The sequence below is a fragment of the Mesoplodon mirus genome (assembly GCF_964341445.2).
Source record: "Mesoplodon mirus genome assembly, chromosome: 16".
NCBI lineage: Eukaryota > Metazoa > Chordata > Mammalia > Artiodactyla > Ziphiidae > Mesoplodon > Mesoplodon mirus.
In genome coordinates this window covers 74,366,616-74,380,889 of record NC_138992.1, presented here as the reverse complement: position 1 = coordinate 74,380,889, position 14,274 = coordinate 74,366,616, and the positions used below count along the sequence as shown (strand labels likewise).

At 43.1% G+C, this 14,274-nt stretch overlaps 1 protein-coding gene across 1 annotated transcript in view; it reads left to right on the top strand.

Moving 5' to 3' along the window:
- XKR4 (XK related 4) overlaps positions 1–14,274 on the top strand; it is a gene marked incomplete at its 3' end in the record, with an annotated part of 319,753 nt that overhangs the window by 193,422 nt on the left and 112,057 nt on the right. The window contains exon 2 of the mRNA XM_082601719.1: positions 2,324–2,523. Within this exon, the coding sequence (XP_082457845.1) occupies positions 2,324–2,523 (200 nt within the window). The remainder of the gene's footprint in view (positions 1–2,323; positions 2,524–14,274) is intronic.

Genomic DNA, 14,274 nt, shown 5'->3' with positions numbered 1-14,274 from the left:
CCCACACAGGAGATAGCCGTGGCAGAGGGGAAAGAACGTGACACTGAAGTACAAATGTGTGTTTTCATCCTCCATTCACGTGGGGCAACATTTCCTTACCATGAGGTGTGAGGAACTGTGGGAACAGTTGTGACTCATGGTCCACATTTCTATTCACACTCATTGGGCCTCTTCTCTTCCAACCTTCCCTTCCAGCAGCTGATAAAGAAGATGCTGGAAAAAAATAATAATGTGACAAAATGTGGTAAACCATTTACATATTGACAAGATGGAGGAGAACCAATTGTGATCGTAAAGCCTCTTTATTGTCATCGTTTTTCAGAGCACAGACTTGAGAAAAGCCCAAGCTGACTGAGCTGTGGGCATAAGACCCCTGATGTCCATCACTGATGATTTAGAGAAAGTAGAAAACTCTCCTAATACTGTGTAATACTCCAAATAGTGCTAATGTCCGCTGAATAGCATAAACCATTGTGTGCTTCCAGCTGGAAGCAAAAACTGATATGATGTAGGCTCTTGGTCCATCTCATGAAAATAACTAATTATAAAGAAATAGAATTTGAGACTTTCCCCCCAATTCAATTTAACACACTTTGGTGAATCCCAGCGTGAACAGAAAATAGAGCTCAATGGTGAGCTTCAGTGATGAGTGAGCACCCTCCAGCCTGGAGGTCTGGAACAGAAGCCAACACAGAAACAGATAAACCCACCCAGTGAGGTAGCTTCCGTGTTAGCAGCATGCACAAGTCGGGTGCAGGGAAGGATTCTCGGTTGGGGTCATCAGGGAAGGTCTTCTGAGGTGAGATACATTAGAAGAGTTTTAAACCACAACTGTAAGTTTCCGTAGTGGAGAAAAGAGATAAGGTCATTCTAAGAAAAGGTAACGTGAATGTGCAAAATGCATTTCAGGCCAAGAGTGCTACATATGCAAATACACTTCTTATCAGAATGCAGGGCATTTTCCCCATCTTTGTGTCTTTACATATGTAGTTCCCCTGGGCTCTTTTGGAAATTTTTGCATGTTCTGAATTTTTTAAATTCTGAAATCTTTTGCACATTCATGTTACCCATATATATAATGCTTGTATAAATATATATTATATATATAATGCATGTGTTTTGGGGTAACCTTGGAATTTTTAAGTAGTCAGATAAAATTATTATAAGGACTTCGACTTTCTGGTCAACTTTCTTCAAGCAAGAAGGCAACCTTTGTATTCAGTGATGTATAGGTGTTAAACGAGCCCCTGCGGCTCTGGTAACACCTACCTTCCCCCCTGCCACTGTCCTGTGCCATAATACTGTGATGGGAAAACAAAATCACCTTTTATTTCTGTTCCAGAATCAAATTTTCAAATGTTATTCATGGAAGGCATGGATGAAATGGAACACAAAGGAAAATATACAAACCAATTTTACATAAATCAGTAAAAACTGTGGCAAAGCAGCTTAGGAATGTTGACCTACAGTCAACTTGATCAAGACACTTATAGCAGAGGAAAGCTTTGGATTCACAGGGAGGGAAAATATAACATAAATCCATATTATGTTTTTTAATTTTTATTTATTTTTAAAATTTTTATTTTATATTGGAGTATAGTTGATTAACAATGTTGTGTTCATTTCAGGAATACAGCAAAGTGATTCAGTTATATGTACACATGTATCTATTCTTTTTAAAATTATTTTCCCATTTAGGTTATTACAGAATATTGAGCAGAGTCCCCTATGTTATCCAGTAGGTCCTTGTTGGTTATCTATTTTAAATATAGCCGTGGGTACACGTCAATCCCAAACTCCCAATCTATCCCTCGCCCCCCATTACCCCAGTAACATAAGTTTGTCCTCTAAGTCTGTGAGTCTGTTTCTGTTTTGTAAATAAGTTCATTTGTGTCATATTTTTAAGATTCTGCATAGAAGTGATATTGTTACGCCACTCAAAAGTCAATTCTCGAGAGACAAGTGTTGGTAGGAAAGGAAAGGTTGCTTTATTTTGGAGGCCGGCAACATGGTGGAACTGACCAGGAAGGGTGTCTGTAGATTATCAAAGTGGAAAATCCCTTCTACACCTGTGTCTCACCTCCCTCTTCATATTACAAGGCAGTGGGATGCTTTAATGACGACGAAAATTGCAGTGACTCCTCAAAGTGAACCTTTAAGAATAAGGGCCAACTTGGGGCCTTAAGTGATAAGCCACTAAGGTAGTTGTTTCCTGGATGTGCTTGCACATATATGGCAGTTTGCAGAAGAGAAAAAACAGCCCTGGTGTTTGAAGGATTAGTTATCACTCTGGTCTTTCTTTTTCTCTGTGTTTCCGTTCTAGGTATTTCCACACGATATACTTAGGTATTCGAAGTCGACAGAGTGGAGAGAATGACCGGTGGAGGTTTTACTGGAAGATGGTCTACGAGTACGCAGACGTGAGCATGCTGCATCTACTCGCCACCTTCCTGGAGAGCGCTCCCCAGCTGGTGCTGCAGCTCTGCATCATCGTACAGACTCACAGCTTGCAGGCCCTCCAAGGTAAGGGCTTGCAATTCACTCTCTGCATTTGGGGAAAGGTGGTCGGCTCCTTTTCTCACGACCTGAGGACCGTTCCAGTACCCTTTGACGCAGGTCACGGCGCTCTGTATTATTGTCGGCCGCTTGACACCTGTATTTGTGAATGATGCCTGTTTTCTTCTTTGCCATCACTTCTCATGGGTAATTTACAGAAAGACGTTTTTGCCCTCAAGCTGCTCTCCGAGTAGGAAAAAAAATCCTTATGATTTTACACTTGCTCAATATGAGAACAGAATCCACTGAAGCTTTCTGGCTTGTACGATAACTTCCAAAAATTTGAGAAAAGACCTATAGCCCTCTCTAATGTTGTGTGTATATTAACTATTACATATATTATATACATTTTATGTATCAATTTATATATATAATACATATTTGAATATTAGGGTAATCACCACCATTTCTTTTTGATATTAGAACACAAAAGGGGAGAGATTAAAGGAAATGATAAAGATGACCTTAATATTTTAAAAAAGAAGGTCATATGGGAAAATGTCAGTATTTATAATGTATTGTTTATGTAGTACTAAGTTTTATAAAATGAATATTACAGTCAGATTAATATTTTGGGGTTTTGCCGTCTTGTTTGATCATCTCATCAGTAAGACGATTCCATTGATAATAGATCCATCCTGACGTTTCCTTAGGGCCTGCTGCTGAAGTCTTTTCTAGAAGCAGATTAGACAGACCAGTGGGTAGACAGGTGACTACATGGGTGGGGGAGGATGGATCGGTAACATTTTCTGCATAGCTTCCTGGTAATTTGTCAATCCTGTAACAAAATAGATGTTGTTAAACAGGTAACGTTCTGTAATGTGCTCGTTTTGTTTCAGTCTCAGCAGAGCCTTGCTGTGACTTGCTGTATGTACCGGGCCATCCTCTAATCTGATCTGGTTGGTCTGGGGAATCTCTCCAAGGTCCTTATAACTTTTTATAGCAAGGAGCACATAAGCCTGGGCTGGGTACTTTACTAATGGAGTGAGAGGGAGGCATATTACAGGAAAAGAGAGATGGAGTGTTTGCTGGTAGCCAGTGGCCCACTGGTTTATGAATGCCTGGCCCAACCCTGGTTCCACACGAGAATAGCTTCAGTCCAAGAAGTTTGAGAAAGGAGTCAAAGAGGTCCATGGGGTGGGAGTCTCCCATGCTAGTAAGCAAAATGGAAGAAAGAGAAAATGGGTGTTAGCACAGAAGCAGAGGAGAAAAGCCTAGAGGAGGCGAGCTTTATCCACCTTCCCCATGTGAATTATCCGCGGACGAGCCTCTTTAGACGTGAGACACCACACGCTGCAGAGGGGGGCTCCAGCTTTGCTTATCTCACTTCCTCGCTGTGAGACCTGGTACAAGTCACTTAACCTCTCTGGGTCCCAGTTTCTCAAACTAAACTAGATGATCTCCAAACGCCTTGACAGTGCTATTCTACCACTGCATCTGTGAATGCTCAGTAAACTTACGGGGCCAGGCATATGCATCAGGAGGTGGTCTGTATGTGAGGATACAAATTCAAAGTCAACATCAAACTGAATCTCTGTCAGATTCTCATCTCCAGAAGAACTTGGCACCCCCTTGGTATAGTTACACACCTGAGAACTCTCTGGAAGAGAAAACCCCAGGCACAAGTGAGGAGTGTGGCAAGCCACCTTCCTATGTGGCCCGAGATTCCTGAGGGTCTCTGCTAGTTTCCTAAAAGATCTGTAACATCACAGAGAAGTTTTTATCCTAAAGATGATAAAGATGGAGAAGGAAAGGAGAGGGAGGGTGTGAGAAAATGAGATCACCTTTTCCGTTTGAGAGCTTTACATAAAGTTTTATAGAAAAAAAAATAGAGAAAAGACAATTCTTTGCCTTTATCAGATTATTCATCCTAAACATAAGAATCAAAATATGTGTTTTTTGGAGTTGTGGCTCTTCCCGGATGCCTGGTGTCCCCAGCTTAGTGACTAAGCTCACTGTTGCATCAGGTTTGCTACAGACTTTAGGAGCGGGACCTTGTCCTTGGCCAAGGCGAGCCTTGCTGTCAAAATCAGAGAGCCATGGGGAAAATATGTCCTGTGTCACTCCCAAGGTGGTCAAAAGACAGTTGGATGCAAAGATCACTAGGATTAACACAAGTCAGTGAGCACAGGATGAGGAATAAGGCCACTGAGCTGATCTTATGGTTGCCACTGTTTAAGCAGGGAGATGAGCAGAAAGTTGTGTTAAAAGACCAGAGAGGAACTACCTGACAGCAAACAACCACCACAAAATCTCCAGCAAACGAAGACCAGCTCAGGCAATGCCATCTCAATCCTCTTGCATTTTGAGGAGAAACTTATCTGCAGAGAGAGCTTCTAAATTCAACCCTCTGCTGACAGAGGACCCCCCTTACAAATGAACCAGCTTATAAATTAAACTGATGTGAATTGTAAGAACTGAGCCTTTCCTCTCTAGGAAAAGAAAAATGAATGTGATAGAACCGAGACTGACCTATATTTTCACATATCTTTATGGTAAAAGATTCTTAAGATTTATATGTAAAAGCACAACTTTCTGCAATGAATGCACATAATCAATGGCATGAAAGCTGTGAGATATTTGCAAATAGCTCTGAATTTAAATCTTCAAAATATTTTTATTTAGCAGGTAAGAGTGGTCCTAAGTCTGCAAGTTATTTCCATAAATGACTGTATCTAAAATTATTATTTTTAAGACAGAAAGAAAAATGCTTTTTAAATCCAGTTTCAACCATCTACTGCTCTCTGATGGACACTCTTTTAAAACCAATTAAAACATCGAACAAGAAGAGTACAACATTTAAAACTGATGCTGACAAACTGTACCCCCTTGTGGAAGTCGGTGTGGCCCTAAAACCCTGTGGGCTGTGAAAAACCTTTCTCAGGGCTCCTTACTTATTGAATAATTAAGTCAGAGGGGCCTCACTGTACTGGAGGCCAGCAGACTCGGTGGAGAGCTAAGTGAAGCATAATGGTTTCTCAGTTCGTCCTGTCCTAGGAAGGAGAATTCAGCTCCTGTTCTGAGACCAGGAATCAGGGCCGAGCAGAAACTTGAACCTGAATATCCAGTTCCTTCCACTCCACACTGCCATCCTTGACAGAATCGTTGCTCTTCACTGAATCTGGCATTTTCCCTGGAACATCTGCCTCTGGAGAGCCAGAAATACTCAGGGAGCCTCAACTGTACCCGCACAACTAAGACAGCACACGGACCATAAGATGGTATAGCAGCCTGTGCTTAGAGCTTCCAGTTTACACGGCATTATGTTTCCAGTCCAATCCCATATCCCCTGGAGAGGGAGCGAGAGAGCAAGGCACGCAGGAAGGACAGAGGAGGGGCAGAGAGACGTAGAAGGACTGTGTGTGAGAAGCAGAGGTGGGCAAAGCGCTCCTGTTGGTCTCCATGTAGCGGATGCAGCCCTCTGTGTTAGAGATGTCAGATGCGGTCCAAGGCCTGTCAGTCCTATTTTCAAGCAACATCTCAAACCCATCCAGGACGTTTGATTCTATCTCTTACAGATGGTGCAAGCAAAGGTACAAGGTTAACTACCTTCTACAGACCAAAATTACCCCTCCTTATAAAAGGGCTGGCTGGGCCGGAGGGTCTCTGAAGTCACTTTTAGCTTTGTGATGCTCTGAGCACTCGGCTTTGGTTGTGTAGACCAGCTGGCAGAGAGGATACTGATTCGTGCAGGTACAGATGTCCACAGGCCCTGCCTAGCCGGCAGCGTTGCTCAGAGCCACGCCATGGGGTGGAAGCTGGTGGGGGTGGAAGCTCCTCGGAGCGGCCCAGGATGCCGTGCGGGGTCACCGCGCACACACCATGAAAGCTTCTCAGCCAGAACGTGTGCACCAAGGCCCAGGCTGCATGCAGCACCGTCACCTGGCTCTGATGGCCAGGTGTGCACGCCCGCGCCACAGAGCCTTCGTGTAGGAGCAGCACTTCCTGGAAGGAACCATCTAAAACAGAAGAAATCAGGCCCTCACCAGATGCAAGTGGGTGCCTACCTAGCAGCACAATTGCTCCCACTTTTTCCAGATGGCTTTAGTTCTTCATTTCCAATTTCCACCTTTACTTGCCATTGTTGGAAAATCTCTTTTACACTCCCTGTGTATTTAAACTGTGATGCACAGAGTGAGTTAGGAACAAATGCTTTCCCACAGGCCGTGTGCCCAGGAAAGCTTTGCTGAGCAGGAAAAGACACCTACATCTACCTCGATTCCGATTTCTTCGTATCCAAAACCCCCATGGTTGCCCATTTTGCCTACAGTTTATCCTGAATACTTCATGAGCGGAAGAAAGCAAAGGGGGCTGGAAGAAGTTTCTAATTATTCTTTTCCTGTCTTGCATCCCACGAAACTACAGGGAAGTCAAAGGTTAAGGGGCTCTCCTTAAACAAACACCATCCCCAGCCAACCACGGTAGGAGACGCCTTGAGTGTGACAACGGCCTCCTTTGTCACATCCTGATGAGGACTTTCAAGACCTAAACCACTGGATTTCCAGTTGCTCCATTTTATGGTAAAGCAGGTGGAGCCACGCCCGGCTACCTTCCCGAGGCTGAGGTTAGAGAAGGAACCCATCAACCCCCAGGCCCAAGTCCTCTGTGCCGAGTTCCTGTCTCTGCACCCGGCTCCACCCATGGATTTCTGCAGGGGAGGGAAAATGCCGGGGAGAGTGTAAGCCTGTGAGTGGGACTGTGTCCTGTCCCTTTGGATCTGTCTGTTTTCCTGTCGCTATTTTCGTTAAGTTCATTAACCCATTTATCGAATGTCTACTGTGTGCATGATGGTGTGTGAAGGACTGTAAGATTGGTCCTAAAAAAATTCACTTTTTATTAAAAGTTTGTAATGTGACATTATAAAGAACGTGACAAAACATATTTAGAAAGGCCTAACTCATCTGGGTGTATTGCAGAAGAGCTGTTCCGTCTTCTAGATGGGATGAGAGAAAAGGAGAGCAGGTCTAGGTCCCCATCCCGCATAGAGGGACCACACAGCCCCTGCTTGAGCCCGTTCTTCACTAGGGGGCAGTTCACGCTGCATCACAGACACGACGTGGAAGACACGGTCATGGGCGTCTAGCCCGTCACTGCCTGACGCGTGGGTCTCTGATCCATACCACCCCTGCTCACCAATGCCAACCTGGGGCTCCACCATCCCACAAGGAAGGCTGCTCGTTTTCCCAAAACGGATGCGGCCAAAGCTCACCTCTCCAGCGCCGGGCAGGCAATTCTCCGTTCCCTCTGCAGAAGGTTCTTCCTGAGGCCATTCATGCATTGAACGTTTACGCCAACCGGGCGGCTTTGGGTCCGCAGGCCCAGTTGTCTCCTCAAGTTGAGCTGAATGCTTAGCAAGGATCGGTCTGGTTTTCTGAAGCTGCTTATCTCAAGGTTCTTGTTCTGGTAGTCATTTTGCTTAATTGGCATTTAAACTGATGAAATACGAGTGTGAAAAGAGACTTGTTTCTATGAAATCTATACTGATAGCTTTGGAAAACGTAGCTCAGAGGGCAGTGCGTTTCCAATCACGTAGCGTTGGGACCCCTCTCCTGCCCCCTGGTGTCTGGTCCGAGGATGCTGAGGGTCGGAGGGCTGCACCTGCCCCTTGGCTCTTCCTTGCACAGCCCTTGCCAAGAGCTTAGGCACATACTTTAATGTCCTCCCACCACTCTGGGACTTTGGCTGTTTCATCTCCGATCATCAGCTGCTGTGTTTTGCTTTTTGTGTGTCCATTAGAATATCATCCCCAACCAGGAAAACAAAACAGGTTAGCTATCTCAGAAAGAAGGGATTAAATCAGGGAATCTACTCTACAGGAGGATAAGTGGACAAAAAGAGGATGCTTATACAAGTCCAGGATTCTTCATTAAAGGAAGCAGCTCCCAGCCCGGGGGCCAGAAGAATCAGGAACATGTGCACAGGTCTCTGGGGAGGGGCCCAACCTGGCAAATGCTGGGTGACCAGAGGGGCCAGTCTAGCCGCTGCAGAGGCTACCAGGCAGGGATGGAGCGACGCTCACAGAAATCATCTTACTGCTGAGGGCCCCGTCCCAGCTGCTGCTCCCCGCGCTGCGGTGAGGCTGCGTCTGGTGGGCCCAAAAGAGCCAAGGGCTGGTGGCTGGAGAAGTCCAAGACTAACTGCATGCTGATCTGAGCAGGAAGCCAGAAAACTGTCTCCTTTCCTCGCCTCCCACTTTCCAAGCTCCGGCCACTGCCACCTCTGGGAAGAACCTAGCGGGAAACTGCAGTCAAGGAGCTGGGGACCCCGCCTACCAGGTAACTGGCACATGTGCCCCACCCTGCTGGTCTCCTTTTGCCTGCTTCCACCTAAGAGATTTGATCATCAAGCTAGTTAAAGCTGTTTCTGAGTGAAAGCCTGAAAGACTATCGTATGAGACAAATGCACGCATTTTATACCATGGAGACTGTGTCATATTAAATATATCCAAGCAGCCGAGTTTGGCAACTGATACATCTCTCTGAAACGTCTGACCACAGATCTCAAGTGGTCACTCAGCACTGTCAAGCATCCAACATTGCTTCTCCTTGAAATTCACTCTCCTGCTACAAAACTGACTGTTTCCTTCCTTCTTCTGCGTCCTCACACTTCCAGCCATCTGCCTCCATCACTTCAAACCACTGCTTTCACTTCCTATGTCAGTGAGAAAACCGAAGCAGTGAAATAAGAACGGCTTTATTTTCCCACCGCTAACCCCACCTCCTCCTGCACCCATCACCTGGCTGCCCTCCGTTTACTATGGGTAAGCTGTGCCTGCTCTCATCTCCTGACCCCTCTTCTTCTGCACTGGATCCCGTGCCCTCTCACCTATGTAAGCATCCTGTTCATGAAATTACCCTCTCTCTCCCCTGCATTATCAGTTTCTCCTTTCTACAGGATCATCACCATCACACATAAACAAGCACACCGTGATAACTCTAATCTTTATTTTTTTAAAAATTGTCCCATATCACCTACTACCATATTGCCACAATTAATTATATTTTAGTGCTTATCGAGTTCTTTCATGTTTCGTATATATTACATTAAAATAGAATTAAAATGCGGATACTATTTTGTGACCTCCTCTTTTTTGGCAATACATCATGAATATATGTCCATGACGATGTCTGTAATTCTACATCATTTCTAACTACTGCGTGATTTACTAGCATCTGGATTATCTTTTTCTTTTCCACTAATTCCCTGTTTTTGAAATGATAAGTGATCATCTATAATCACCATAATCAATAATCCTATGATAATCCTATTATAAACACATTAAGAAAATCTTTGCAGCCTTAGTTAAATACCTAAAGTGAAATGCGTGGATTTGAGGACAAGCTTGCGGGCTTGAAGGCTTTTGATACTTAATGTCAAACTGGCAATTTTAAAGTACATTTCTTGAGAGCTCTGCAATGTCTCAACTTTCTGATCCAAATGCACAGGAAGTCAGTGAGGGCAATAAATGTGACAAGGACTGGGAATGGGATAAATCTTTGGAGATTTGGGAAAGAGCTCTTAATGGTGCCCATTGGAATAGGAAGGGCTTAATTCCAAGAAGTGTCCTAGTTTCTTCCCTTGTTACTTCATTGTACCCACCATATAAGCTTTATTAAATCTATTCTATTAAGCAGCAGCTCATTATTGATGAAACAAAATTTTAAGAACAGCTTCATCAAAGACTTTTAATTTGAACCAAAATTGTTAGGAAAGTAGGCATAGGTTCCTCAAAGCACATAACAAAAATCTGACCCAAGAAAACTTTTAAAGAGCACAAAAATTATTAAACAGCAGCCTTTACACTGGACAGTTGTGATTTCTTTTGGCTTTATGGATATGTTAAATGTATTCAATAGTATTTAGTGTGAAAGCCCACTGGGTATTAAAAGAAGACAGCACGTCCTCCCTCCCAGGTGCTGACAAATTCCATAGAGGCTGATGCGGATGATGATGTCACAGCAAAGGCTGACACGCATTACTTCCTGGCTGCATGGACCCTCTGCTCTGGGCCCATTATAAGCAGTTGGTGGATATTTGTTGAATAAAAGGAAGAATGAATGTCTGCTGGGTGACAAAGCCCTAGGCTAGGTGTACTTGATAAAAAACCAAGTGGCATAGCCCCTGTTCTCAAAGAATTCAACCTAATGGAAAAGAAAGACCAAAAAATTGTTATTATTCAATGTGCTCTATACTGTTGGTGGCCATGTTAAGGCCCTTTGGTGACATAAAATGATCTCTTATAGAAAATGATACAGATCACAATAGCCAAAACATGGAAACAACCTAAATGTCCATCAACAGATGAATGGATAAAGAAGGTGTGGTATACAATGGAATACTACTCAGCCATACAAAAGAATGAAATAATGCCATTTGTAGCAACATGGATGCAACTAGAGATTATCATACTAAGTGAAGTAAGTCAGAAAGAGAAAGACAAATAACCGTATGATATCACTTATTTGTGGAATCTACAATATGGCACAAATGAACCTATCTACAAAACAGAAACAGTCTCATAGACATAGAGAACAGACTTGGGTTGCCAAGGGGGAGTGGGGAGGGAGAAGGTTGGCCTGTGAGTTTGGGGTTGGTAGATGCAAAGGATTACATTTAGAATGGATAAACACCAAGGTCCTACTGTAGAGCACAGGGAACTATATCCAATCTCCTGTGATAAACCATAATGGAAAAGAATATAAAAAAATAATGTGTGTATGTGTATAACTGAGTCACTTTGCTGTACAGCAGAGATTGTTGCAACATTGTAAATCAACTATACTTCAGTAAAAATAAAAGAGAAAGAAAGACAATGATACACAGAAAGTAGAAATGCGGTGCCGTCTGTGACGTCAGGGAATGTTGGAAGAATCAGGGAAGTTTTCATGAAAAGAGCAGCCTTTGAGCTGGGTCACAACTGAAGCCTAACATTTTGTCAGGTTCAGTAAAGAAAAGATAGCAACGTGAACAAAACCAGAAGAGGGAGGCCAGTGGTTTTGTCTACACCTGTCTGTTCAGCGATGCTGGTGGATAACAGTCCCCTCAAAGCAATGGGATTGTTGGTGTTACTTGTGGCACGTGATTAGATTTGTTCCTCGTATTTGAAAAATATTTCTAGTAGCAGGGTAAATCCTGCATATATACTTAAAAAAATACACGTATTTTTCTGTACGTCTTACTTTTCAGCCTGTTTCTGCATCGTTAGTATTTGGGGGTTATCGATCAATCAATCAAAAAAATAGTAAACTGCCAGTCTGCTTAATCAATACATATATGGAGTTGAATTTTGAAGACTCATCATCATCAACATCTTTGTAAGGAGAGGCTCACACACCCGACAGGGCATGTTGGCCACACTGCTCCCCTCTATTGAAAAGTATTGACAGAATAAACGATGAGGGTCATGAGGGTAATGATATTATTGATCCCTTTATTTCACATTCCATAGCCTCTGAGTCATGGTACTACTCCAAGTTATACTTAGAAGGACAGAGAGAAGCTTCATTTGCTGATCATTGATTCAAGTGCTTGAAATCAACTCTGTATGGTAGCAGCCCCCAGCACAGCTGTGAATAGTTTTGAATTTGAATCATTTTGAACATAATATGAAATAAGGGCGTGACTATTTTTAGGTCCTACTTAATTATCTCCAATAATCAAGCACAAATCTTGGTATTTTTCCACTCAGTATTCCTTCTCTCTCCCTCTCCTTCTCGGTGAGATGTGAGTGAGCATGGGTGCGTGCTTGTTCAGGCACTGGGTGATAGACTGGGTGGGGTGAGGGTAGCTGGTGAACAGATGCGAATAATTGCACACGCCTGGCTTGGGAGAGCAGCAACCTGGCAGAAAGTTACAGAGAGGTTGGTGCAACAGAGAAGCAAACAGATATAAGGGCTGTCTGCGGTGAATGATGTCCCCAAACACTCACCGTTCCTTCGCCTTTCTTGTGGCTTCCTTGTTTGCCAACCTCCAACCTCCCCAAATATTTCAGTAATTTTTCAGCACTTTGTACCTTCAAGGCATCAACTTAAAAAAAAAATGTACAACGTAGGAGTTGTGAGTTTAAGTTTTATTCAGGGTGATAAATAAATTTAGATAATTTAGCTCCGAGGAAACTCTTCCAAAGAGGTAGGAAAGGAACAAGGATGGATATGATTTTTGGCTGGGAATGCGTGTAGTCCAGCATACATCCTGGTAAAATGGTACTGCTGGTCTTGAAGAACAGATATCTCAAGTTAATGATTTCGGTGTTTTTCTATGTATAGAAGATGCAAGAATCTGGGTTCATTAAAATTCTTCCTGAGATACACATCTAACTATCTAGGGGACTGTTTTTCTGAAGCACAGAGCGTCTCATCCTGACTTAACCCTGAATCTCTCCCAGGATGCACTGTCCCTCAGCTCTGCGATGACTAATGACTGAATCCCTGTAGAGCTGGATGATGAGCAACGCTCTTTGGGCATTTTTGTTTGTTTACAAAGGAAACAGCAGCCCACTCACCTGACCTTTACCCCTAATTCAGAGCAGGTATTTACTTTGAATACTGATGTACTGTAATTGTTATTTCTAAAAACTAAAAATAACTACCGTGAATAGTAACCCAAATCCTTGCTGAGCAGAGTCAAAGTGAGGTCAACTTAATAAAAAATTCAAAAGTGGCTTAGCATGGTATTTTCCTAAATAACTTTTTTTTTCCTAGGAAGCCACAGACACAGTTACACGATCAGGATTTTCTGACCCAATTCTGATTGGGTGGGTGAATGAGGGAAGCGCCCACAACCAATGAAATAGTTTTCACTATGGAACCTCTTCTCTATGACAAACTTGTGTCATCACAGAGCGTACAGTCGAGTCTAGAAATATTTTACATTCACTGGGCAGCTTGGAGTTAAACTGAGTTTTGAAGCAGTCCTTAGACATGGAGGCTAATATTTTCTTGATGACTCAGCAGGGGTAAAAAACTGGGATCATTTCCTGTTGACTGATTTAAGAAAGGCCTTTTTTTCACCATACTGCTCCCTCATGCATGGGAGCCTATATGTATGCAATCGGGAGGGATGAGATCCCATCACACTGAGCCAGATGCAAGCAGGAGCAAAAAGGAGCAACTGATTCAGTTGGTGTGTAAGCGTTCCTTAGTATAAAACCACATGGAGATTCACTCCCCGAGCTCACAATGAGCTTCTGATTGCGGAAGGACAGGCCTGCTGAGAGCTGCCTGTGGAAGGTTTTGTCAGCACTTTCATTGTGATTCTAAATTTCCACAGCTTTCCACTCAGCTGTAGAAAAAGTCCGGGAGTCCGTGAGGCTAAGGAGACTCCAAACCTCCAAAACTTTTAAAACATCCATAATTTTATCACTTCACACACCTGGACCATTTTATAGGGCGTGAAGTTCTCCAGTGTAGCATTGAAATGTAGGCCTTTCCAGTGTGTAGGCTTCTGTGAAGGCAGGTACTACCAGATTTTCATTAGCTAAAACATTGAGTTAAAATTCAAATTAAAAAAAAGCTAAAACACATCTGCTAGTATGTAAAAAGGCAATAGATATTTTTAACATAGACTTTTGGAATAAATGGCTGAGTAAATAAATGCATAGATTTTTAAATGCACAGATTTTTAAAACTCAATGCAGATAAGTGAAGAAGCTATTAAAGAAAAAGCATTTGAAAAAAATTTCATTTTTAAAATGTTTTCTGAGCCCAGAAGAAGACATTT